Source organism: Anopheles arabiensis, chromosome 3 (assembly GCF_016920715.1).
Source record: "Anopheles arabiensis isolate DONGOLA chromosome 3, AaraD3, whole genome shotgun sequence".
Taxonomy (NCBI): Eukaryota; Metazoa; Arthropoda; class Insecta; order Diptera; family Culicidae; genus Anopheles; species Anopheles arabiensis.
In genome coordinates, this window is record NC_053518.1 from 70,507,958 (window position 1) to 70,533,639 (window position 25,682).

At 43.5% G+C, this 25,682-nt stretch overlaps 1 protein-coding gene across 4 annotated transcripts in view; it reads right to left on the reverse strand.

Annotated features, from left to right (window-relative positions):
• Nucleotides 1–8,537: 8,537 nt before the first annotated feature.
• The window catches only part of LOC120902047, a 61,062-nt gene continuing 43,917 nt past the window's right edge, over nt 8,538–25,682 (reverse strand). For all 4 annotated transcript variants that reach the window (XM_040310522.1, XM_040310524.1, XM_040310521.1 and 1 more), the window contains 3 exons: nt 25,148–25,348; nt 12,438–12,616; nt 8,538–11,794 (listed from right to left, as the gene is read on the reverse strand). In XM_040310522.1, the coding sequence (XP_040166456.1) occupies nt 11,276–11,794; nt 12,438–12,616; nt 25,148–25,348 (899 nt within the window). In that variant the 3' untranslated portion in view covers nt 8,538–11,275. The remainder of the gene's footprint in view (nt 11,795–12,437; nt 12,617–25,147; nt 25,349–25,682) is intronic.

The following is a 25,682-nucleotide window of genomic DNA, read 5'->3' on the forward strand; positions in this document are numbered from 1 at the left end:
AGGGTGTACAAAAAAGGAAAAACAAATAATCCTCTCCCAATTCAAAACTCGTGCGCTCTGCTCGTTAAGGCTCGGTTTCAGTGTGCTGTGTGGGACGCAGGCGGGCAAGCCTCCTTTAAGAACAAAAACTACTACCCACCACAACTACGGTGACACACACACACCCTCACAACAAGGGCCATCGTCCATAGGCCTTCTCGCAGCGGAAGAGGCGAGAAGACAGCCAAATGACACACGAGTATCCACTAGGACAATCATCGTTGTCGTCCTCGTTATCCTCGCTTGCGGTGGCCAACGATGCCAAGCTCCAGGGACCTCCGAAACACCGGAGCAAAAAAAAAAAAAAGACAAAGAAAAAAACCCCTCCCACACACACACACACACACCCACTCGTAGAAAAGCAAACATTGCGGTGCCTTTTATCGCAAGAACATGCATGTGGCCCATCTTGCCAGCGACGTGGCCTGGTGGGAGCCCCTTTTGGGAGGTTGTGCGAAGGTGTGTTTGGGGCCGGGGTGTAGGTGAATTGTTCGGAGTGGGCAGATAACGGGCAGACCATGAAAACACTTCGTAAGCGGACAAAAGGATGAGCATAACTCCCCCGTGAAGGGCTGCAAAAACATCTAGACAGAGATGGGGAGAGTGAGCGAGCGAGATGCAGAGAGCAAGCGCAGGGTTTGCTTTTTTTCGATGTTGTTAGCGATCGTTTGCAAGTTTGAAGACACAACGGGTGGGGGGCTTGGTGGAATAAAAGGTTCATAGAAAAAGATGCATAAATGGGCGATAAAGATTTGCAAAGTATAAAAACAAACATGATTTAACATGCTGGCCGTTAAGGGTACCACGGGTGGGCGGACGGTTAAGAATGTTCTATTTTTGTTCTGTAATTTGATTGTTTTTGTTTCGGGGCGCATTTCGCTTGGAAAAAGCGATCAAATGATTATGATCGTTATAGGTCCACAAGCAAAGTCAAATTTTTGGGTATTTGTATGTTTCTTAGAAGAAGCTTTTTACTTTAATTTGCTTGAGCTTTTTTTTAACAAAATCATACTATTTGAATCAAGTTGGAGAATGAAATGGATTCAGAAAAAAATCTGCTACTAGCTTCAACGTCGACATGCTGTGAACTTCTGTTCATTCCCCAAAATGCATTGTAACAATCTGTTTCAACCGATTTGCTTTATTGGAGGTAATTTTAGGAGCTTTCCATTCTAATCCATTTTCATTCTTTACCTTTTCCTTCCTTTCCACCAAGAAATAGAAACAACTTTCGGCAAAGCTGTGGCTGTAATTTTTATCCCACTCATAAGCGCGTCCGCTCGTTCGACCTGCACGGAACCGACGGAGAAACCCGTTGCAAGCGCTAAACTATGAAGCCATCGGGCGCTCGGCTGTCAGAATCGGAGCTAGATTAGGGACCATTTTCCAAATTAGCTGATTCCATTTGGATTATTGCTTCGGAGGGTCGAGGGTTTGCCGAATCGGATCTGTCGGGGTGGAATCACACACCCGAACGCGAAGAAAGAAAAAGCGGTTCGTCACCCGCCGCACAGTCACCCGCGGTTTGGGCCAAGTGGCGACGACAGGGCAATGCTGCTGGATGTTTTGCCTCAATTTTACAAAGTGATCGTGGTGGTGCTGGTAGTGGTGCGGTTGTTCTAAACGCCGGGCTGCTGTCCGCTTTTCACCACTAAGCAGCACTAATGGAAGCGATGAAGTTTTGCGAGCGAATCAGAAGAGAAATGATGATTCTTTGTCTGTGTACATACGCTTCGAACGTTTCTTGGGAACTACTGTGTGACACACCGTTGTTGAATCCAGATGTTTCGGTTCATGGTTGTCTGTTATTGGATCTTGATGGTCCAAGCTCGCGAATATTTAACTTACTCTTTCAGTTGAGGTTTTAGTTGAAGCGTTTTATTTTAATTTACATTTAAATCAACACATCAACATTTAATAAAAATCTATCGATTGAGACATCAAAGTGCGTGTTTCAAACCGGTTTCACACAAAAAAGCATGCCTTCCAACAGATTAATCGGATGAACGCTGGTCGGTGCTTGATGATATGATACGTGATTCAATCGCCTCGTTTGTTGTGTATTTATTTGATCCAATTTCGCACTGATTAGATTTAAGGTTTTGTGTTGACCCGTGGAAACCCCCTAAGCAACTGCAAACTGGCAAATTGATGGTGCATGCATGGCACACAGGCAGGAAAATGCAACGCAAACACGATTATCGCACGCTGCATTATATGGTAATTGTTTTTCCAACAAATAGAATGCGAAAAAAAGACACTCCTGCCACTCTTTTCATGTACTTTCACACGCATGCAAACATTGGCGGTGGCTAATTTTGGTGCACTATCGATGAAAATCCGAATCAAAGTGGGACCATTACTACCATCCGAGGGAGGAGCACCAGTGTGTTGCGGCACCGGATGTGGAATTCATAATTAATGTGTTTGTAATCAAATCCATCAAAAATAGCAAAACTCGTGGCAAACGTTGCAGGGAAGGGCGGTAGGATGCAGCAACCGGTGCAGGATGCAAATGAATAAACAAGCGCGTGCACTCCGCGTGTTGACACACTCAACCGGGCAACAATGGCAGGGGAAGTGCGTGGTGTGCGTCTGGCGGTTAGCGCTGTATTTGTGTGATTTGTGCCGTTGGTGCAAGGAAGATCGCACAATAACAACAACGGAGTGTGGAGAGTAGGGAACGGGCAAAGCACTGCAAAAACACAAAACAACGCGCTGGCTCGTTTTGCAATAATTGATCATTTGCAATAGTTATCACATAATTACACAATAAATCCATTAGAGGGGGGAAAGAAGGTGTGAGGTTGGGTACAGAGCGCCGGTTTGTTTGCTTTTCATTGCCGCAAAATCAATTGGTTGCGCGTTTCAGGTATTGGCAGTATCATTAGCAAAACCCGCGCGGACAGGAACTGCTCCGGCTCCTCCGTGGTCGTGTTACTATTATCTATTCCTTAACTGCACTCGAACGGGCGGGCCCCTACGGTGACTATCTTTGCCATAATTAATGCAAGACGATCGAGCCACATGCATTATTGAGCGCTGCACCGGGTGAGGTGTGTATGTGTCTGTGAATAGAAGAGCATGGTTCGGTAGGTTTGCAGTGGTAAAGGATCGTCCCATTGTCAGTCGATTCAAAATTCATGCCAATCGGGTTGGGTGAAGCACTGAATTGATACGGGTGTTTGGTGAGGTGTAAGGTGACATGACAATGAAGTTTGGAGCGAATTGGAGTTGTGTATGAAAGGGTGTAAGGAGAGTGGTATGATGTTGGTAGGTAAAAAGTATATCAAACTGCTGGTTTCAGTGCTGATACTGTGGGTGACATTCTGGAGCAAGGCAAGATCTGAATACATATCATTGCGCAGTGAAGTTATGTTGACGACTTTCTGTGAGGTTGTACAGAACTTCTTCTTCTGTATGTCTTTAGATTTGCTCCCTCATATGCTTAATGTGTTGGTTGAGAATAGTCAGAGGCTTGACTATCTGTTGTTAGAGGAGGCTTTTCAGCCTATTCCTCTTTTTTCTCTTTCTTGTGCTGGGATGCCATCTTGTCGATATCATAGATTTGAGAGATTACAGTTTTTATTTTTGTTATAAGTATTGTTTTGGTTCGATTTCATTCTTAGTTGTTCATCCGTCACATAATTTTCCTTCTATCTAGTTGTATTATGCCCTTTATATTGTGTTTTTTTGTTTTCCTTATCTAATCCATGCTATAGTCTTATACTTATGTCTGTTGGTACATGTTGTTTGATTTTCTTATGATCATTGTTTTGTTTCTACTATTTTTTTGCAAAATATAAATAGTTTGTTCAGTATTATTTCCGGATGTTTTATTGTTGTTTTGTTATAGTTTTTATTTTGTTTGGTTTTGGTTTTTGTAATGTTGATTTTTTGTGGATGAGCCCTTGTTTCTTATGCCAACTGTTGGCTTCCGATGTTGGCTGTTGTACATGTTGTTTTAGAATATTTCATGTCCTAATATGTGATGATTAACCAACAACAAGAAATGCATTTCCAGGTCTTCTGTCAGATAAGTTGGCAACCATTTTACCGGTAATTAGTTTTTGAACATATTTTTCCAATATTAGGGCCCTTTCCGTTTTAAGTTCGTAGTGTGAAATTTCAGCCTGTCAGCTGTTTGCATTGTATAGCAGTTTTCGAGCATCAATCAAAGTGAGTATAATATATAAGCGGGCTTCTCCCAAGGTGTATGGATTTCGAAGGCTGATTTTTTTCGCTTCTGTTTCTGAATGAAGATTTTAAGACTGTTTTGTGTATTCGTCAAGCCTCCAGAAAGCTTGTTTGAGCAAAAGTTTTCACCCGTCCTGTCAAAAAGTGATGTTCAAATTTGGATTTAAAAAACATGATATGAGACCACCTGGACTACATAAACTTTGAATCTAAATTCCATCACCTGATCTCTTTAATGCACCTTGGGATAAATATAACCACACCACCTTGTTTTGCCATTTTTCGAGCAGGTACTCGAATCTAGTTCTAGCTTTGAGGCTAGAAAAATCTAGACTGAAAATTGCAGGCTAGTTTTGTATGCGGTGTTGTATGTGTTTACATTATTTCAGCCTCCAACTGTCAAACTCCATATAAAAAAACACTGACTAGAATCGTGAAGGGTCTAGGGACTAGAATTATGTCCTATAACGTATAGCGCAGGTTTGATGGTTTTACGATTGACGAAATGAATTATTTTTTACGAAGGAATTCAGGAAGATATTTCAAGAATTTTGAAGATTTAGGTAAAATGAGTATAATCTAAACTCTCTCTATGAGGTAGACTTCGAGACATTAAGAAATGAGAGATATCTGTCTTAAAGAAATGCCACTAATTATGTTACTTTTAAGTACCCAAGATGTTCAAATATGATATCATTTGACAGCAAGAAATTAAAAAGTGTACACATCAAATTTTCTCATCCTGCTTCAGTAAAGTTTTTTACTGAAATGGTTCAGATAAGAATATTTTACTGATTTTCAGCATGAATGTCATGTTTTTACTGACTTTTAGCAAAATAATTTACTGAATTCATTTCAGTAATACGCATATTACTGAAAGTCAGTAAAATAAGGGTCAAATTAATCGTTTTACTGGATATCAGTAAAACAAATTACTGAAAATGCAGCAATTCATTCTGTCAAATCGACCTGTCGGTCAGAACATCAAAACAAAACAACGCGGTGTGCTCGTGCTCGTGGTGTGTAAAAAGTTGATTTGGTAGGCGCTTACAGGCACCCTGGTGAAATTTCAAGTGATATTTCGGCTTACGGGATTAATTTAAAGCAATTGGCAGCCGTGTTGGTGTGTAAAATGTTTGCTACAATCCACTGTGCTTGCTGAAATTTCGTGGTGTCTGTGAGCGCTTACTGAACCATCTACACTTGCGGCGAACCAAAATACAGTATAAAAACTGTATAAAACCACATAAAACATGAATTTAGGAGCTGGCAATTTCGAAGCATAAATAAAAACTCTATTTAAAAGAAATATTTCGTTATTTTTCGCAACCAAATACTCAAAAATCAGTAATATAAGAATGGCTTTACTGGGATTTCAGTAAACGAGCTGTCATTTTGGTGAGCACCGGACGTTACTGAATGATTCAGTAAACATTTTTTTTACTGAAAGGATTACTGATACTTCAGTTAAAAAAAATTCAGTAAAATTTTACTGAAGTTCAGTAAAAACAAATTCTGTGTAATTAATATGGCTTACGGAATGAATATGATGAGAAATTATTTACCTCTAAATTAGATTGCTTTCACTGTGCAGCATTAGATTACTTATTTGAGTTATTGGAGCCTAACAAAGAGCAACTTTGAGCGCTTAGAGTTAATAAAAATATTGCAATTTCAGAGTTTTCATTTCAGAACACTTCGATATTTGATTAAATACCACTTTTGAAAAGTTTCAACGCCTTAGAATTGCTGCATCGTTCTGAAATGTGTTATCAAGCATCGTAAGCAAAATGTGTGCATTAAGGAAATTGCTAAATGCACCCAAAGTCATCAAACACCACGTTAGCTGCTTAACCAACAGGCAACATTCTGACACCGATCTCCGAGCATCGCCGTATCATCCGTAGCAGAAAACAGCATCACATCATCCGGCCACCAACTTGATTGCCAGCACTCCAACCACCGATTTGTTGTAACGCGTGCGCTAATTGCTGGGTCATGTGGCTGAGCCAACCCTACCGTCAAAGATCAATATGCCGCTAAAGTATGCACAGAATGCATGTCATCAGCAGTGCTCGCAGAGGGAACCGGAATCCTGTGTGCGGTGGGGTTGAGAGGCCCACACGGGTAGAGCAAAAAAAAAAAAACCTCGATTCCACCAAACCAACTTTCCAAATCCCAGCAGAATCCGAACCGAAACCCCGATGAGCTGTCAGCGAAAGTGCGAAACTTTCATCAGTGCAATCATCATGCTATGCTCACCGGGGAAGCAGGGGGGATGTAGGCATTCCAGCTTTTCCCTTCCGTTTTGGGGTGCAAACTCCAACAGCAGCATGATAGTACGGGCCTCAGCTTGCCGCGTTCGTTCGTGCCACCCTTCCCGATGCACGGCAGCGCAGGAATGTGTGGCGTTTTTGTATGAAAATTGACCTATTCAACATCATTGGGGATTCCGCCACGGGGGGAGCCGATTGTGGGTGAAATTTTATCGGAAATGAGATTAATCGCCAGCAATACGAATTGATTGCTGCTAATCTAAATTGATTGCACCGCATGTGCTCTTGCCACGGTGTTTTTGAGGCGCATGTGTGTGTGTGTGTGTGTGCTTGAGTGAGTGTGGCCAAAAGCGGATCATTATCGGATGCGCCGCCAGCACACACGCTTTTTTTGTGTGTGGTTGGGGAAAAGTAGCTTGTGCAGGAAGAACTTTGATGTGGTTTTGCCCGCTTTTTTCCGCTGAGCCGTGCCACAACGATTTGAGGATACTCTTTTGCTGAATAGATATTTTTGGTAGAAGATGTTTTATACGAAAAGAGGGGTTTGCGTTTTCAGTTGCGTGTAGTATTTCGGAATTGGAAGAGAGATTGAATTGGGTTGAGTTTGTGATAACATTCTGTACATATAATTGTACACAGTCGCATTTAAGCATGTGCTCAGCCAACAAAAATATCTTCATTTCTTACCATCTAAGACGCTTCTAATGAAACAAAAAGAGGGGAAAACTTATTTCCATTCCCTTCACAGTTCATCAGGCACAAGTGTTTCGTTCGTTTCCTTCCTTCCCGTTCCAGTTTCAGCACTCATTACCCACCAACACAAACGCGTTCGCTCGCTCCATCCGTCCGCTTTGAGGCCAATTAATTCTGATAGAATTAATTTATTTCCCTTCGTTATGCTCCCGCTCCTTCCACCACTTCCCGGTAATTTTTCGGATACTGCTTCCCTTTCGACCACTTATTCGCCTTTGCTTAGTGTGTTCGGCAGCAGTCGCAAGGTCGGCAAGGGCCAAGACGTTAGTACCTGTTTACTGCTTCATTCTCTGGCCCGAAGACGACCGTTCGGCCGTTCAATCGCAAGGGTTCAAACCGTACGGACAATGTTTGCTTTTCTTTTATCCCTTTGTGCAATGAAGCGGATGGAAGCAAAAACGATGAACAGCGACGAACACACTACAAGCGATGCCTTTCGGTAGGGGGGAAATAAAGCTACAACCAAATTTACCTCGCCCCACCACCGGAAATACACCGGATTATCGACCAGCGGCAGTGTGTGGTAGCGGTAGTAGAGTCCTGCGAGGCTAATTTAGCGAAGAACTCTCCTCGGTGGCATTTATTACGTGGCCACGGGAACAGTTTTATGGATGGTGTAATGGTGGGCTACCAAGAATAATCATCCCTTGCGCCCTGTGCGGTAAGTTCGTGGACTGGTGGACAATCGTTCAAGTGGCGGGAGGAATCCGGCAACGGTACAAGGGAACGAGAATTAAAAGATATTTCGACACAACTCCAGGTCACTGGGGCGTGCGATGAAGTGAAGACATATGCTTTGGCTGTGAAGAAAGGATAACTTGCGCATAATTTATGAACTGCTTGATGAATGGGGTGTGATGTACGGAAATCGAGCTCACATTTGTTTCAATTGGTTGCTAACAGAGATCGAGATGAAGGAATTCAACTGCCGTTTCGTTTTTCAATAAGGTTTGGTTTTATTTATTTAATCCAGCTTTGTATAAAATCACACTGTTCTCTTTGCTTGCTTCTTGTGTTTTCCTCTATCCACTTGACTTGTATGTTTCATCGTGACTGTGGCGCAGATTATTGCAACAACTTACCAGTGTACACAACATTATAATGCATAAATGACCCTCGTTCGTACGCTCAGAGGGCTGTATTTGGGGCATCGTCTTAAATATGTTACTCCAAAATGGGTTAATTTTTCTTTGCTTTTTTGTTACTGTTTCCGTTTTGTTTATTAATTTAATATTCTTATTTAACACTTATCGCTTTGTTCCACTCTATCTCTCTCTCTCGCTTACGTTTATCTTTTTATTCGTGTTTTATTTGTTTTATGTTATTGTTTGGAAATGGCATTCATTACCACCTGTCAACAACACGACAAACATATTCCCAAATAAAGTTTTGTTTCATTTTACAATTATTTCTCATTTTTTAACCGTAAACCATCCTGTGTTGCTACGTTCTCTGTCCTCTGTCTGCCTCTTTATTCTCTCCTTCGCAGTCTTATTTTCCCTCGAACACGTGTGCACTAAATGTGTCTTCACTTTCGGGTGTTCGTTTTTGCCTAACGATGGGCTTCGAATGGGCTTGTATGCAATTGTTTGTTTTGTTTTTGTTTTGATTTTGTTTTTGTTTTGTCACAATTCGTTCGGCACTTTGTTTCAAAGTTTAGTTCGTTTAGGATCGGTAGCATACAACTTGAAACGTTTTGTGTGGGTGTGTGAGAGAGAGAGAGAGAAGAAAATTTGAGAAGGAGATTTGTTTTCTTCTTTTAGCTAAGCACATTCTTACTAATTTACTTTGGGGGGAGTTTTCATGAATAGAGAGTTGTTTGTGTTTTTTTGTCTTGTGTTAGTTTTTTCCATTTATTTTGCATCTATTTTACAAATAGAATTGTTTTCTTTATTTGAAAACTTTATTTCCTATTGGTTTATTTCGGGTTTTTTTTTTTGCATAAAACACAAATTTAAAACAAATTTAAAATTGTCCTAAAATGTTTCTATCTCATACTCCCCCTCCTGCAGCATTTTCCTCCCAGTCGGAAAATGCGAAGCTGCCCTGCTAGACAGTTTTACATATCGTTATCATACTCTTCAATTATTCATAACCTTTCACGGGTTTCCAACAGTCCCCGACCAAGCTTGAGCCCACCGAATGCAAATGCTTGAGAAGGCGGCGACAGGGGGCGCATTGGAAACAGGTTTCGCAGGTTACAAATTTCGCGACATACCGACCGGAACGGTGTCCTTTTGCCGAGGTTCGAGGCATATGTCGCGATTCGCACCAGGATTTAGCCTAGCCGGGATTGTAGCACCGGATCGATAAAGTGTCTTTCGCGCGAAGGAGAACGGCGTTTTCATGTATTCGTTTCTCTTCTGCGTAGGGCAGATGTTGCTTATGGTCGTGATAATTGTTTTATAGTTCAGACAATCTGGAAATCACGAGCAGGAGTTGTCTTTGGAGAGTTGTAAAAGTGGATGTTTGGGACGGTGTATGGTCGATGTGTGTGTGTGCGTGTGTAGTTTGGATGGTAACATAGAGGCAAGGAAAGTTTATGCAATTACGTTTGACTAGTTTTGGCATCGTCGTCGTTTTTGTTTCGCTTTTTAACCTAACACACCTACCATTCGTTTTTGGCACATTGTTTTATTACTAGCTGTTACCTAAATTGACTGTTGTAATTACATTGCGCAAGGGGGGGGGGGGACGTTCGTAGTAGGAAGATGTAGAACGAGAGAGCGTAGAGCCTTACCATTTAGCAGGTAAAAGTAGAGTGGCCATCATTAAGGCCCAGTACGTAAGTAAGAACGATTAGAGAGCTTAACGAGCGAGCGATAAAACGTACAATAGCGGAGAGAGAAATTTAACCAATACAAAGCAATCGATAGCAGTATTTATCTACACTCGAAATAGGTTTGTAGCTTCTTTTGTTGTTCGCACCATTTCTCGTTTGAATGGGTTTAATCCTTTTTTAAATTGATGTTTCATCTTACACTTTCAAAGACAGCATCATTTACACACTTTCGGAACAGAAACCAGTAGCTCAACATGTTTGTTTTTTCTTCCTACACCACACACAAGATAGAATGAGATGGTCGTCCTACAGTTAAGCACGAAAACGAACAGTATTTACAACACTTTTGATTTATTTAAAAATTGCGTATTTAATAACCGTGAATGCGCGAAACGCTTCCTAATTGAATCGATGAAATCGCTTCGAGCTTTTTTCTTGGGTGAAAGTTCCTGTACGGTACCGGTTCCTGTGCGAGGAGGACGTACATACATTGAACAACAGTTATTTTTGTAAACGCTTTTTACATCGAATAGGAGATGGTTTCTCTTGCCGGGTTTAGTTTTACTTTCTTTACTGTTGTTGATGTACACACGAAAAATAAGGTAATATATTATGTACAGCATTGTTTGATGAATGACCTTGTAGCTTACAGAGCTTTTTGAATGTGAGCTTAATATTTTTGTGCAAAACTATCCAACATGCACGAAGTATGATATTAAATTAGGTAGAGATGATGTGTAACAAATTATTCAAAATGATTTAGTACAATACGTTGACGAAGCTAAGCTATGTAACGGTTCTAAATCTCGCTCAAAGAAACATACGCCTTACACATTGCAAGGTGACGGGGAGAAACTCTGTAGAGCGAAAAAGGAAAATTCTCAAAATGATTTATGTGGCACACTTGCTGAGGAATGCTCCTATTCCCTTCCTCGCCAACCCCTCCTGCCTTTGAGCAGGAGCGTCTAAGACGCGCCTGCTCGCTCCGAAACAAGCAACATGAACAACGTGTAATATCCGGTCGAGCGCTAATCAATCACTTCCGGTCATTTTGTTTCTCTCCTGCCCGGGGAGGTCCCCGGGGCGAATTCGAGCGGCTTAAATTCGATTATGCCGTCACCTTGACGGTCCGAGTGCACTGCATTAAGGCTGCAAAACACAGCACAGACATTAAACAGTACACAGCAGCAAACGCTGCGCTTTACGCCCCGAAGCAGGCGACACAGCGTTACAGTGTCGATCGTGCCAGCCAAGATGCCGGGCCAAGAATGAAGCGGCTTCGTCCGGCTACCCAGTGCAGTAGCATGCAGAGCAATGAAGCAGCGAGCGGGCGGTGGGCGGGCTGCAACCTTACGGTGGATCCGGTCGATCCGAAGATGGGAAAATGAATCTCTTCCGGCTCCATCAGCTCCTCGTCATCGTCCAGCCCGTTGCCCGGCACGGTGTTGATGGTGTTGGGACCGAGCTTGTACCCCGACAGGCCACCGTTAATGTTCGACACGGCATTGCTGGAGGAGGAGGAGGAAGAAGAGGAGGACGAAGAGGTGGCTGACGATGAGAACGAGTTTCCCGCTCCGGAGTGGGTCGTTTGGGTGAACGGTTTGTGCCGCTGGGTGTAGTTGACTTTGAAGACGGCTTCGGCGACACCGGCAGGCGAGGACACGACAAAGTAGAACGTTCGCGGGACCTTCTCGTGCATGTGCACGTAGGTCAGACGTGCCTCCTTGCAGTGTGGCGTCGGCAAATCCTGTGTCGAGAAAGAGTGGTACGTACGTGGGTGTGTGTGTTGTTAGAAAGGCACAAATGAGAATATTGCAATCGTTTCGGATGCTTTCGGTTGCAATTGCAACCAGTGCGGGAGTGGGTAGCAGCGGGACCGGATAATGGCGGGGCAATGGAGGGCTGGAGTTTGAATGTTGATAGCGAAGCACCAAAGCACGGCATAGCATGTGGGAAAATCCGGCAGGGAGAAAAGAAAAAAAAACTAACAAGAGATAAAGGAAAGGAAACCTCAAAATGGAACCATTTTGATATGAGGTTGCGAAAGGTTCACGTTCCACCTTGATGTGGTCACGTGCGTAATCATCAGTTGCAACGAGAGTGGTTTTTGGCTGTTCGTCAAACCCCCAACACTAGACGCTCAGTGCCGAGCGCTTGCCGGGGCAAAATAAATCATGTCCCAGTGCACGAAATGATCGGGTCACTAACATTTTGCTAACGTTGCAATCAGCATGCATTGCAAACATCTTAATGTGCACTCTCATGGTGAATAAGGTACTTTATTTGAAGATGTCTAGAAAAACTAAACAAAAAAAAAAAGAAAAATATTAAATGCATTCTAGGAATTCGTTGGGCTGGATGAAGCTTTGGCTTTGATTTAGGTCTCTTACCGTAAATCCGTAAGCAATAACTTCACCACCGTACTGGCTACCGGGCGTGTAGATGCGATCACCGTGAAGCCACCGTGCGGCATAGGGAGGTGGACTGGCACAAAACTCTACTGAAAGGTGCAGCGGGGATCCTGCCATTGCTGCAGGTGTTGAGTTACGGGCTGTTACTCTTGGAATGCCTGCAAGAATTGGAGATAGAGTGAAATTTAGAACAGAGATGTTGGTGGTGTTCAAAGGAATAGCTGTAAGATATGGATATTCCGATGGTTTAATATCAGTAATTGCAATTAAATGAACCTAATTTAGATGAATTGTACTTCAGAATTCACGAGATGAAATTCCAATTGTTAGCTTTAGTTCATACACTTTGATTGGAGAAGACAATTGATCGGAATTGATTGATGCATTGGGACTTGATCCAGTTAAAATTATCTCTTGCTTAGTCCGATTCAATCTCTCCTCCAGTAAACCACTAAAAAGGCACTAATTCTAATAGGCATTGGTGCCCATTGTGTTCTACAAAGCGTCGAATGATAATCGAATGTGGTGAATATAGTTCATCTCTATAATATCTCAGTTCATAGTTTCCAGATTGTCAGAAATACATGTAGAAGATATCTTAAGAGTTTACATTAAACTACGATTCTCGCTAGAGGATATGCTCTCAAAGAACCTGATGTTGGGAAATGTTTGCTTAAAATCTTCAGAATACTAACAATTCCAACTCTCTCGCCACCCAATATAGCTCTAGGCTCCAGCTGCTTAAAACGTTGTTAACCGACAACCTTCCCAAGTCGTTTGCAATTATGAGAATGACATTTGATATCTTTGGCATTTAAAAAATTAGTGTCTAAACTTTCCGCTTCAGCTGAAAGATAAGCCTTCGCTCCAAAAAATCCCAATTATGAACTGATAAACACCGTAGCAAAACCGTCGCATAATATTAAACACCCTGAACGGTGTTGGGGCGTTGGAAAAACTCGCTCACTTCACTCGCTCTTCCCAGTACACTGCTAGAAACAATTGCACTGCATCGCCCATGCTACAGCACCCACCATACACCATCTCCATGACGACCGCCTGTGGGTATGGGTGCTCGCCTTTTTTCCATCTGATTTTCAATACCGAAAGCAATGAGGCAGAAATGCAAATGTGTTTTGCCTTCGCTCCCGTACGTTCCGGCAGAATGTGGCGCGGGACCAGTTTGACAGCGCGCACTCGTCGTGCCCGTGGGCATCATAAATGTCATTACGGTTGATATACATCTCAACACATCTGCATTTTTATCGCCGGCGTGGGTGGGCGAGAAGGGAGAAGGTGTACATATATTCACATTTACTCGTCTCCACCACGTGGCAGCATCATCATGGCCGGGAGGCATGTTATTTTGCAGCAGATTACTAGTTCGGGCTGGCAGAGTTTCTTAATCAGTTGGGAGGATGGGACAGCAGCAGCAGCAGCAGCAAAAAAGTGGAAAACTGCTGGATAGGAGTGTGAGACTGACTAATGAAGTAGTCACGAACTGGAATGTGTGAATATGGTCGGCAGGATGGAGAGCACTTTCGTGGTGTTGAGCCTCCTGAGTGCGGTCATTGCACTATAGAGCCACATTGAAGGGTTTTGTGAGCTGTAGTGGTTTGAATGATGAATAGACGGATGAATCACGGTTTATGTTGGGGAGTTTGAATATTTGAAGAGAAATTCAGTAAACACTGAAATGAAATATTGCTAGATACAGGAAAGAAGTAGAATCGTTTATTTATATTTCTGTGAAAGAATTTGCAGTTTATTGAGTTTCATGAGCATACTCCTAGAAAACTACATCAAAAAGTATTATTTTCTGTACAATTTGTAATTTGATTTCAACATTCTAGCTATTCGAAATTTCTCGAATGATGTTCACCAGCACTAACAAATCAGGTAGCCAAATTCACCATCTGCGCTATCATTTGTGGCCATCCTCGGAATAAAAAGGCAGCAAAAGAATCAAAACTCAGCCTTCGGTACAATGCCGCCGGGTGCAATCAATATAATCGCCAACATAATCGTTTCATTTCCCAAACCATTATGCGAACCTCAGGCAACGAGCCGGTGTGCTGGGCGCATTCCACATTTGCTAACCTGAACCGGGCTTTTGCTGGTATTTGTACTTATCGTCCCCCCCCCACCAACGCCCCCTTCCCCAGGCAGCAAAAGTATCCTTTTCTGCCCATGATCTGATCGAATTACACCGTATAACGATTCGGTACCGGTAGCGGTCTGGCATTGTGTTTTCTGCTGGAATGGTTGTAGCAATTTGTCGGATGAAACTATTAGCAGATTATTATTTTACCAAATCTCGCAAGACATCAAGCAAAAAGCCGGAGCGGTTCTGGTGGCGTATGTGTGTGTGTGTGTGGTTGTTTGGAGCTATACATTCCCTGGGTGAGAATACTACCTGGAAGAGGGATTTGATTTCAAATCGGATCAAATACTTTCTGGATGCGGGAAGGTCTTACCGGAAACACGGGAAGCTTACAGTGCAGTTTTGAAGTGATTTAAATGTTATAATTGAGTTTTATATCTTTCCATTCAGAGTGCGGCGGGATGCATCTATGCATGACAAAGAAGAATGCAACAAATATTGTTCATGGAGGTATTAAATTGCAGCGACCTAGATTGTGGGACTGCATGCAGTGCCATCTTTTTGTGGTGTGTTGTGTAAAGATAATTGAATCTACATTTCAATATTTTAATATCGAGTCTATTGCTGATGTATTAAGTGTTTGAATCCCCCGAACAAAAAAGCAGACAACAGTCTTGAGAACGCACATAATGCGTCAACAAGAATACAAACGCGCAAAAAACACATTGTATCACGTGCCCGACGGGTGTTCGATATTGGAATTCTAATTCTATTTCTTGTCTGCTTCAGTACAATTTGGGAATGGTTGGCGTGGTTCAATTCGGTTTTTTTTTCGCTACAAGTCTGCCGCCGTTTGAAAGAATCTAGTGACTCAACAACGGGACGGAACGGAGATCAGCGTCAATCTTAATGATTTCAGTATTACAGAGGAGTTGCAGGGATGCCGGAGGGGAAGGTTTACGGTCGCACCGAGATGTGCCTGGTGTTGATAGATATTTTCCCTTTCTTTATTTTTTTTCATACCAAAGCCCAACGACGCCCAAACCCGAGCGAGCGAACGCGTAGTGGCATCTGCTTACTTCTACCACTCCACTACGTCACGTGCGCCGGCACGTTGAAATGAGCAAACGTTTCGTAATGCAATAAAAATCGAATCGAGTTAAGCTTAATTTACTGCTCTGTCATGTTAACTTAATTCCAGCTTCGATTTTATTTTAGACAAGCTTTCGCAGCATTCCGATTTCGATTTCGGCCGGGGTTTTAGGCAGCGGGGGGAGAGCTTTCATCCGAACGGGGGAATGGGGGAACTCGCTTTCTGCGCCTGTACATTTAGCATCCGGCTGAATGGAGTTTCTCGGAACTCGTTCTAAAGGCTCTGGCCTCCGGGCATCCCGGGGTGAACCTTCGAGCCGATAATGACATTTATGACGAAAAGATGAAATGATGTTGACAATAACGAACAAGTAAACAGGGTTCGGGAGCAAACGGTGGGTAGCGAGTACGGTAAAGTGAGCAGACGGGATGAAGGTGAGATGTCATTCAAGGATACGGCTTGGGTGCGCAACAGTATTTGTAGAAAACAACTTTAAGGTAAAGTTTAAAATAGTGTAAAATGATTTTAAATATCAATTTCAAAAATTTCAACATCTTATAGCGTTCAATAGATGCAATCAAATAAACTCCGAAAATCAAGCTGACTGCAGCTCCAGCCCCCCAATTCTATAAGAAGATATCATTTCGAGCAGAAAAGCGTCGTCAAATGAAGTCGAAATTTCAATTTGTCCAAAAACCTCCGATTGACAGGGGAAATTAGACGTCAGCACCATTTGCGTTTGATAGCGGGTACGAAATACCTGTTCCCCAAATATCCCATCCCTATTAATGCTCGTGCTGCAACGTACCCAAAATGCCTTCTTACGTACGTGTACGCTGAAAATGTGTTTTTCACTGCTCGAAAATCAGCTTAAGTAATTTTAATTCAATCATTTCCATGTCGTCGTCCGGGGGGTTCGAGCAACGGGGCCTGAGATGTGTGCATCGCCCGGTTTCGGCAGGGACGTGAAGAATGCTGCAAAGCTGGGATATTGAAGGATTATTTTTCTGTACTTGGTCCTCTACTTGCTGTTAATGTTATTATTATTATTTGCCGATGCCACTGGAAATGCTACGGGGAAGGCAGTCGAAAGGGAATGTTGCAACGATGATGACGTTCACGGCATAACCGGATCCGATCCAATTCCATCCGTGTGGTGGGTTGTGAAGGAGAAGAAGGAAGAGAGATTTGACTTCCTTAAGCTCATCCGGCGGAACAACCCCTTGCTTTTCCGCGAACAATATTTGCTCGGCATGCACACGCCCGAGTCCCCGACTCTCGGCGGCTTATGGTGATTATCTTCGATTTCAATTTTCAACTTTTGCCCTTGCCACGGCGATGCTGCAACCCATTCGTTGCCGCTCGAAATGGATCGTGTCCCCGCTTGTCGAACGAATCCATTGTCAATACGCTGATAAACCTCTGCGGTGCCCAAATCGTAGAATCGATGGAAAAGTATGCAGGAAAGATTGAGAAGGTTAATTGAAATCAGGCACAGCAATTTTATCGTGAGCGCATTGCTTTTGCTCTTTCAGTTCAGTTTCCAGGGTTGCCATACGGAGGGTTTTTTTTTCTCTCTTTCTGATGATTTGATTTTGGGGTGTGTCGGAGAGTGAGCGCAATTGGCGCCCTCCTTCTGATGATGCTTTTAAGTCGAGACTTACTTTCCATCTCCCACAGTTGGTTCAATATTTCATCCTCCACAGCTAGCAGAAACAGCAGTCGGAGCATCATCATCACAGAGCTGATTTTCCACTTTTCCACTCGTAGGTTCTTCGTCCCACGCTCTGAAACGGGCGCCATATCTTTTGTTCTGATGGTAGTTTTAATCTTGTAAATGGTATGGTAATATTTTAATTATCCTAATAGCTTTGTAACCTCAGGCAGGGCACGCGCAGGGTGAATTACAGAAAAAGAGAGAGAGAGTTTACTATCGTAGGTGGCGATGCCTTTTCTTCGACGAAAGATATCGACCTTCAAAAGTTGGGGTGGTGGGTAGTACAGTCGTTGTTTTTTTTGTGGTAAATAGAACGTTGTAAGAAGCTTTTCCAAGGTTTTAAGATATTCTTTTAGCAATTATATATCGTTTTTGCTTTAAAATGGACGTTTTTAGAAAAGGAAAGTGAAATGATTTTGCCTAGAATTGAACCGTGATTGATCTTGCAGGTGCTGGCACGTTTATTCAAAGGGCTGTTGAGCTGCATCCATCTGAGTAAGTTCATTATGGTCCATATAATGTTTAACGAGTTTGCCCAAAACACGATATAAATAAACAATGTCATTTGGAGCCTTTTTTCTGAAAGTTAAAGTAACAAAACAGGAATAAAAGCTTATGCAAAATAGAAACTGAAGACGCATTTTCCTTCATTATTGTTGATTGAGCATAAAAAGCTCCATACACCAAATGTTTGTGTGACAAATTTTCTCCCACATTGGGTCTTTATCTCCCGTATTGCTCCTGATACTCCGATTGAAGCGATCCGTGAAATGGCCTGTTCTAACATAGGGACAGACGACATCTTGGTATACAGCCTTGTACGGCGCGACCGGGATCTTTCTACGCTCTCCTACGTATCTTTTAAAATTGGTGTACCGGATTCGCACCGGGCTATTGCTTTGGCTGCTTCAACCTGGCCTCGCGGGATCTCTTTTAAGGAGTTCATCGACCTAAATCCCCGCTCCGTCAATGTTTGGCGACCCACTACTGCAGCATCCCTTGCACCTTCTGCGCCTATTAATCGTGAATCGGATCATCCTTCCTCGCCACCTTCTATCAACCACACGACACAACTGCGAAACGCTGATTTCACTATTTCGCCAGATCATGGCCCTATGAGCTTGCCTTATACGCAGTACTTTCAGCAAGCGTAAACCGGCTGATCCGGCTGAAGATTCTCATAAACTACCGACTTTACCCGAATTGATGGAAGCTAACCCTGCATCTAATACACATAATCCGTCCGACTCTCTTTCGCCGTTAATAACTTGCAGCGAGAGCACTCCCGGCGCATCTCGCTCTCTCATCCCTTCGATCGATCTACTAAACATCTACTATCAAAACGTATGAGGATTGCGCACAAAACTAGACGAGTTACGCCTCTCTGTCTATCTGAACTTGATATGGATGTGTTGGTGTTAACTGAAACATGGCTCGATGGCTCAATTTCGTCCTCTCTTATCTCGGAGGATGCGTATGTCATCTATCGCTGCGACCGAAATTCTCTCAGCAGTAACCGTTGACGTGGTGGTGGTGTACTCATTGCCTGCTCTTCCGTGCTGAACACGTCAACTTTATCACTGCCGTTCGACACGCTGGAGTCTGTTTGGACAATTGTTAAGCTTCAAAACCTTACAATCTATATCGGCGCCGTTTACATTCCACCCGATCTGCGTTCTTCCGAAGAAGTCCTTGACGATTTGCATGAGAGTGTTAGTTTCGTTGCTGGCAAACTTAAATCAAATGATCTTATGATGTTACTTGGTGATTTTAATTCACCATCACTCTCCTGGCAACCGTTTGCATCGTGGGTTAATCACTTCATTCCTACTGGTGTATCTCGTGAAAATGTTTCTCTGCTTGATGGAATGTCGGTAAACGGTTTGCTGCAATTATCTGGCATAAAAAATATACGCGAAAGTCAATTGGACAGAAGGTCAATGCTGCCAATGCTATGCTTTCTTGGAGCGCTGCTCCCCCGTCATAGCTTCACCTGTTCCACTCGTCGCGCTAGACAATCATCATCCTGCTCATGAGACAAGTGTGCTCCTTACGCACTCTCGCCCTGCATCCTCTCAACGAATACCTACGGCTCGTATGTTCAATTTTAGGAAACTGGACTACCAAAAGCTTCATCATATTTTAGCCGGTACCGATTGGTCCTTTACTGATGCTGACTGTGACATAAATCAAGCTGTAGCAGCGTTTACTAATGTAATCACTTCCGCCTTCCCTTCCTGCTGTCCTCTCCTATCCTGTCTACCGATCCCGTCTTCGCTCCTTTTCCGTACCATAAACTCCTTCCTACTCCTTCGTGAATAATTGTATACTATAGTCAGTAAGCACTATTGCTGTAACCCAACGTGGCCGAGCAATTAATAAAATAAAAATAAATAAATAAATAAATAAATTTCATCCCGCTGCAACGGTGACAAAGAGCACGCACATGCAGGCTACCAGGGAAAGTGCTTTCTTGATGGAGCAGCACCGAGAATCCTTTCCATATTCGGGTCCTAAGTGGTTAAAAATAGAATGCAAAAAAGCTCCAACCCATTCTTCTACCAATTTGTATTCCAAAACGTTCCGACGGTCCAACACCGGTTCGCTCTTACGGGTACGGGTCGCCACAATTTGCGTGACGGAACCAAATGGCTTGTGGAATAGGTAAATTTTCGGTCCATTTTCTGTCATCATTATGATTATTATTATTGCACCGGTAGTGGCAAGTGGGATGGAAAGAGTGAGCGCCTTTATGCCTCCGGACAGTGCATGAAAAATAGGAGCAACTGAAGAACTTTTCCTTCGATCGCTGTCGGGAGGTTTTACTTCTCGTTTTCTTGTATTTCCGTGCACTTTACCCCTCCCCCCTCCCACTGGTTTGTCCTGGTTTTCATCCATCGCCATCATAATATGTCAAAAGATGGCTCCTGGGCAGTGACAAAAATGGGAAAGATAGCACACAAGAGAGTTTTTGACCATTTAACTCGGGATCTGGACCTTCGACCATGGCAAAGTTGGTGCGGGACGAGATGGGAAGAAGAAAAGAAGATGAGTTTGGCGTGATGGGGGAAACAAATGGTGCTCCACCGCATACGAAGTACTTGCTCGCGTCCCTTGCCCGGGTTGTGGATGGCAAGGGAGAGGGATGGCTGTGGGGGCTTATTTTATTGCCTTCCTTTTGTCGCAGCAAATCGGAATAAATTTGACATCAAGTGAGGCGCTGGCTAATGTCAGAAGAAACCCTGAGGGTGGGGAAGGAACGGGGTTGGGACATGCCGCCGTTTGCTGGATGAAAAATTGGTGGCCCCGCGGCTACAAATTGTTCGGCTTCGGGTTTCCGGGCGCGCCCAATTTGTTCGGTTGATCGATCAGTTTTGGCATTGAGCTTTTGACTGGGAGCCGGGGGGGGGGGAGCACATAAAACTTGAAAAACATTGTAGCAAAGAGAGAAACACACACACAGCAAAAGTTGTCTCGAGGTGAAGTCTTTGCGCTTGTGATTAATGTTTGCGGAGTAAAAGTTGCCGCTTTATGGTTGCCAAATAAGTACTGGAGAAAGAAAAGATAGCGTTGCTGTTTTAAGACATTTCAATAAGCGATAAAGCAAGTGGATGAAAAAATAAAATAAAACCCCCGTACTGTTAATAGAATGTGTCTCTCAAGAGTGTGTCCAAAAACGGCAGAAGGCAAAAAAGGGGTTCGAAGAAATATATGATGCTGTCCGTGCGAAAAGGGGATCAATCATTTCCGAGCGAAAAAGGGTACACCGGATGCGAACCATTTATATTTTCCACTCATATCTTCAGCGCGTCCAGCGTCCGGTGACCTTCGGCTCCGGGACGGTTTGGTCGGGGAAGTCCATTAAGACACGGTACACCGCCCGCTTTCGGGGGGAAATGATTAGTGTTCTACTTTTTCAATCCCCCTTTTTATCAGCTGGCGGGAGCATATCTTCTTGTGTCATTATATTTCTTTGTCTGGCACGGCAAGAAGAACTACACAAACGGGTAGAAGTGTTTTTGGAGGGGGTGGAAGCGGAGGAAAGCAGCGTCATTAGTCAGCGTCAAACAAATTTGGCGAAACGCGTCTTGACGAGAAATTAACGAAGATTGTGAGCAGAAGTGACCAGAAGAAGTGTCCGGCGAGTTTTATTTCATTTCCAAATGGAAATCGTCCTACTTTCTGGCATTGCTCTTCATCTCTTCAGCCTTTAGACACGCTCCAATCTCCAACTTGGGGTGTTTCTTGACAACTTGACTGGCAGGAAAACCTCGGTGGTAATGCATTTATAATCGTCACGATCGTTCTTTCTGGTTGTAATTGATTCGAAATTATATGGCTAAACGATAAAACATTGTGAAGCCACCATGTGTACAAACTGTGCGGTGTTCTGTGTGTGTGTGTAATGGAAGATGACAGTTGTAATGGTTTTGACGGTTGTTTGGGGCAGCCCGAAGACAGAAGCATAACATTATCGATAGGTATACAATATGGCTGAATAGCGAATGACTTAAAGTGCTGACACTATAATCAGCCTTTCAAGCATACCTTTAGGATGGAAATGCTTCCATCGGATCAGTGACACACGCCATGACTACTGGCTAATGATAGCCATTGAGTAATTACTTTGATTTTGAGGCATTCACTTTCGGTATAAATATTGTATCCTCTGCTAGAGGTATTGTGAACTATTTTGACGTTTGATGAAGAGCTTTGTGGATGGGTTAGTAGATGTAATGTACCTAAGAAACCACGCAAATGAAACACTTAATGTGTATAAATAGTTGCATAAGGACAATTTATAATTTCAAATGAATTCAAAAGAGAAGTCTAACGTCATCAATTACAATAATACAATGAAAGGTGAAGCTCAGGAGCAAGTTTTGCATCATTATCTACTACATTCGCCAATGGTCAAACGTTTAAGCCAATATTACAATGTAAGCAAGAAAATTTCTATCTATAAAGCAAAAGTAACTCTGCGTTCCGTAGTAGATAGGATACTTCAAACATTTTTTCTTGCAAGTCAATTGCATTTCATGGTACACCTGAATCTTCCACCTGGTTGATAGTATGTGCAATGCTGCCTTTCTAGTGCCATTTTCAACTAAGTGAAGGGTAGTTGTAGAATAAAAACGATCGTCTCTCCCTACAACACACTACATAGTTCGTCGCTTTCGGGAAGAAAAATGGCATCCAGGCACGAAGCAAACTACATTCATTTTCTGCAAAGGCAGTGGACTTCTTTAGAAAATCATTTCTTTACTTCAGCTGGACAGTGGCTTACCGGGACGGGGTCTTTATGATTGACCACGACCACAGTGCGCACAGCAACTAGAAAAAAGGAGTCTAGCAACTCACATCCGCATCATGCACTTCACATTACGGATTGCAACTTCCATAAACACACACACACATAACGTGGCACAGCAAAGTGAAAAGGAAACTCTCCGTACAAAACTGTTCCAATAAGCGCAGTAAGGCTTGTTTTGGTCATCACTGCTTGCAAGTAGCGGACGGCTTGCCGGAAATCAGGATGGATGGATGGGCAGAACAAGAAGCAACAAAAAAGCGCACCACACTACTAACATAAGCATAAAGCAATGCTTCTCGGGAAAACGGCAACTACCCGAATGAAAGAAATTGAAACTGACTTTCCTTTCTTTGCCGAATTGCCTATTCCACCAAATGCCTTACTGTTGCCGCCAATTTTATCTCCCCAAGCGAAACGAGGCCCCATTCGCCGTGTACAGCGCCTCACTGTTCAGCTGCTATTCAGGCACACAAACGGCACGAATTACTGCCAACACTCCAGACATATTTCATTCCGACTGCGAAGATTTCGCTTTTGCAGTCAAACGTACGGTCTAGACGTTGATGGTTTCTTTTTTGAGTTGCTTGTTGTTGTCTGCGTGGCTCCGATCCGTGGACTGCAGTTTGCAACAAACCGTCCAGACGAAGTGGGCCAGTGTAGTTGCATATCTTTCAGGGGCGGTGCTTTTCATCTTCAGATAACGTCTTTAATTTAAAGCAACTGCACTCAACTCAACGGTGGAGCTTTTCGTGAAGATGGCAGAGGTAAACTCATTGCCCCCAGGCGGTACTTACAGTTGGAGTTTTGTTCATTAGGGGGTGCTCTGTTTTTTAAACTTATTGAATTGATCGCCATAAAACACAACTCCATTTTGTGTGCGAGGACAAAACAGTAGTGATTTGCAGATTGAAAGGACTGAAACAATGCCACTCGATTATTCATTGACCGATGACGATTGTAACCGATGCCAATCCAATCCATTGCAATCCGTTGTTCCATGCATTGGAAATTCAGACAATTGTGTACCATTTTTCGCTTGACGGGTTTCACCTCACAGTAAGCAATCGTTGCGAACGAACGATTCAAAACAGAGCGTGGAATCCTAGAATGAGGATTTACAAAAAACCATACTCCCACTGCCAGTTAACCACCACTGTCGACCAATTTTCCCCCAGTGCCTTGTTTGATTCGGTGTATTGTTGTTTTTTCTGTCCTGTTTTTACCTTACAATCACAAAAAAGCTTGTACACAAAGCGAAAAACTGCATACAGATCGAGCGCGCGGTTGTGTGTGTTTTGCCCCGGTGTAAGACCGTTTTTTATAGCCTCGGGAATGATTTCTCGATTGCCCACACGAAGGGAGAGCCAATGGACAATAATGTTAGGTTAGGTATGGTCTGGAACCTTTGGCCATTTGCCAGCCAAAGAGCCACGAACCCATGGCTCGACCCGATGGGACAAATAACTTCGCTGTCCCTCAAAACGGGGAGAAAGGGGTCTGGGACATCGCTGGGTCCAATGGACAGCAATAAATAGCTCGTTGCGGTGTTGCTAACATAAAGTTCCGGATGAGTGAGGGTGGTGGTGGTTAGTGAAGTCTTGCCGCTATGGACCTCGAAAGGCCCAAATGGGCTGAAGGGTCTATAGATATCGGGTTCGTTCTTTGCCCATCCGGGGTTGCCTGAGCCCGCGAGAAGGATTGAAAGGACGGTCTTTAGTCGCTTCCCCAAGATCCAATGTTCCATAGGTCAACCGTAGGAGTAGCTGAACCACGATGCAATCGATTCCACACAGATCCGCCCCATTTCGCGTCCGGCGAGCATCGCGCAAAGCGAAACAAAACGGAAACACGGCATCCACGGTCGTGTGCAACCCGACCCAGAACCGGCACAGGAACCACACATGCCAGCTCAGGAGGGAAAAAGTGGTCAGTAGTGGTAGTTGTTGTGTTTCATTTTTCTATCCGTTTTCGATCCATACAAGAAATGCAATTGCACCGGAATGGATGAAGCCGGTGTTGTGTGTGCGAGTGTGCTGCGGTTTCTTTTTCGGTATCGCTTCCGGCCCCGGCAAAGCAATTGGCTCCGGTCGGCGAGGTCACTCGGCTAACGAATGCGCCTTTATCGCTTTATTTCGCGGGCTATTCACGGGCTTTGTAGAGTCGTTGAGCAAAAAAAAAAGGTAGAACGAAACGTAGCCAATATTCAATAACCTCACTAGCTTGGAAACGCTACCGAAACGATGCGCGATCGTTTGGCTTTGTTTGAGTAGCTTGAGAGGGTTATTTCGCTCCTTTTTTTTGTTTGCCCTCTCCACAGCTAGCAAAAACTGTTTCGAGTGCACAATTAAAAACCAGTTGACCCATTCTGCTCTGGAACGGGTCGTGTACAGTAGGAATTGTAGGAATGTAGCACCAATTTTGTTTTTTCTCTCTCTCTCTCTCTCTCTCTCTTGCTCCTTACCTTTAACCGCAACCGAAGCTGTCGGCTGCAGTTCAGGCTTTTTGCGGCCGGCACCGCTCTGGCCGACACATTTGTACGTGCCAGCGTCCTGGTAGACGACGTCCTTTAGCGAGAATTGACCGGTTTGGGTGTGCCGGCCTGCGCCCGATCCCTTCACCCTAGCCGATGCGGAATCCAGATGCGACCAGCAGCCAAGCGATCCTGAAATAGAAGTAAAAAAAGAACGCTATTGATAGTGCATAACAGTTATTGAATTCGTGCCACTACCGTGAAGGTAGATTTTGGAGTGTTGATAGAATTAGAATGGTTTAATTTAAAGATTTCCGTGTAGTGGAAGGCAAACAGTTCAGGTTTCGTTCGTTCCAACTTCAGGCTGGAGCATTAATTTGGAAAGTGGGAAAACGAAAGAAAAAAAGCTAAACAAACTGAACCGTTGCTGTAGTAAGCCCATCATAGCTTTCCTTACATACACACCACAAAACAAGCCACCATCGTCGGCTGCTACGACTCAGCGTTTACCGTACCGTGCACATCA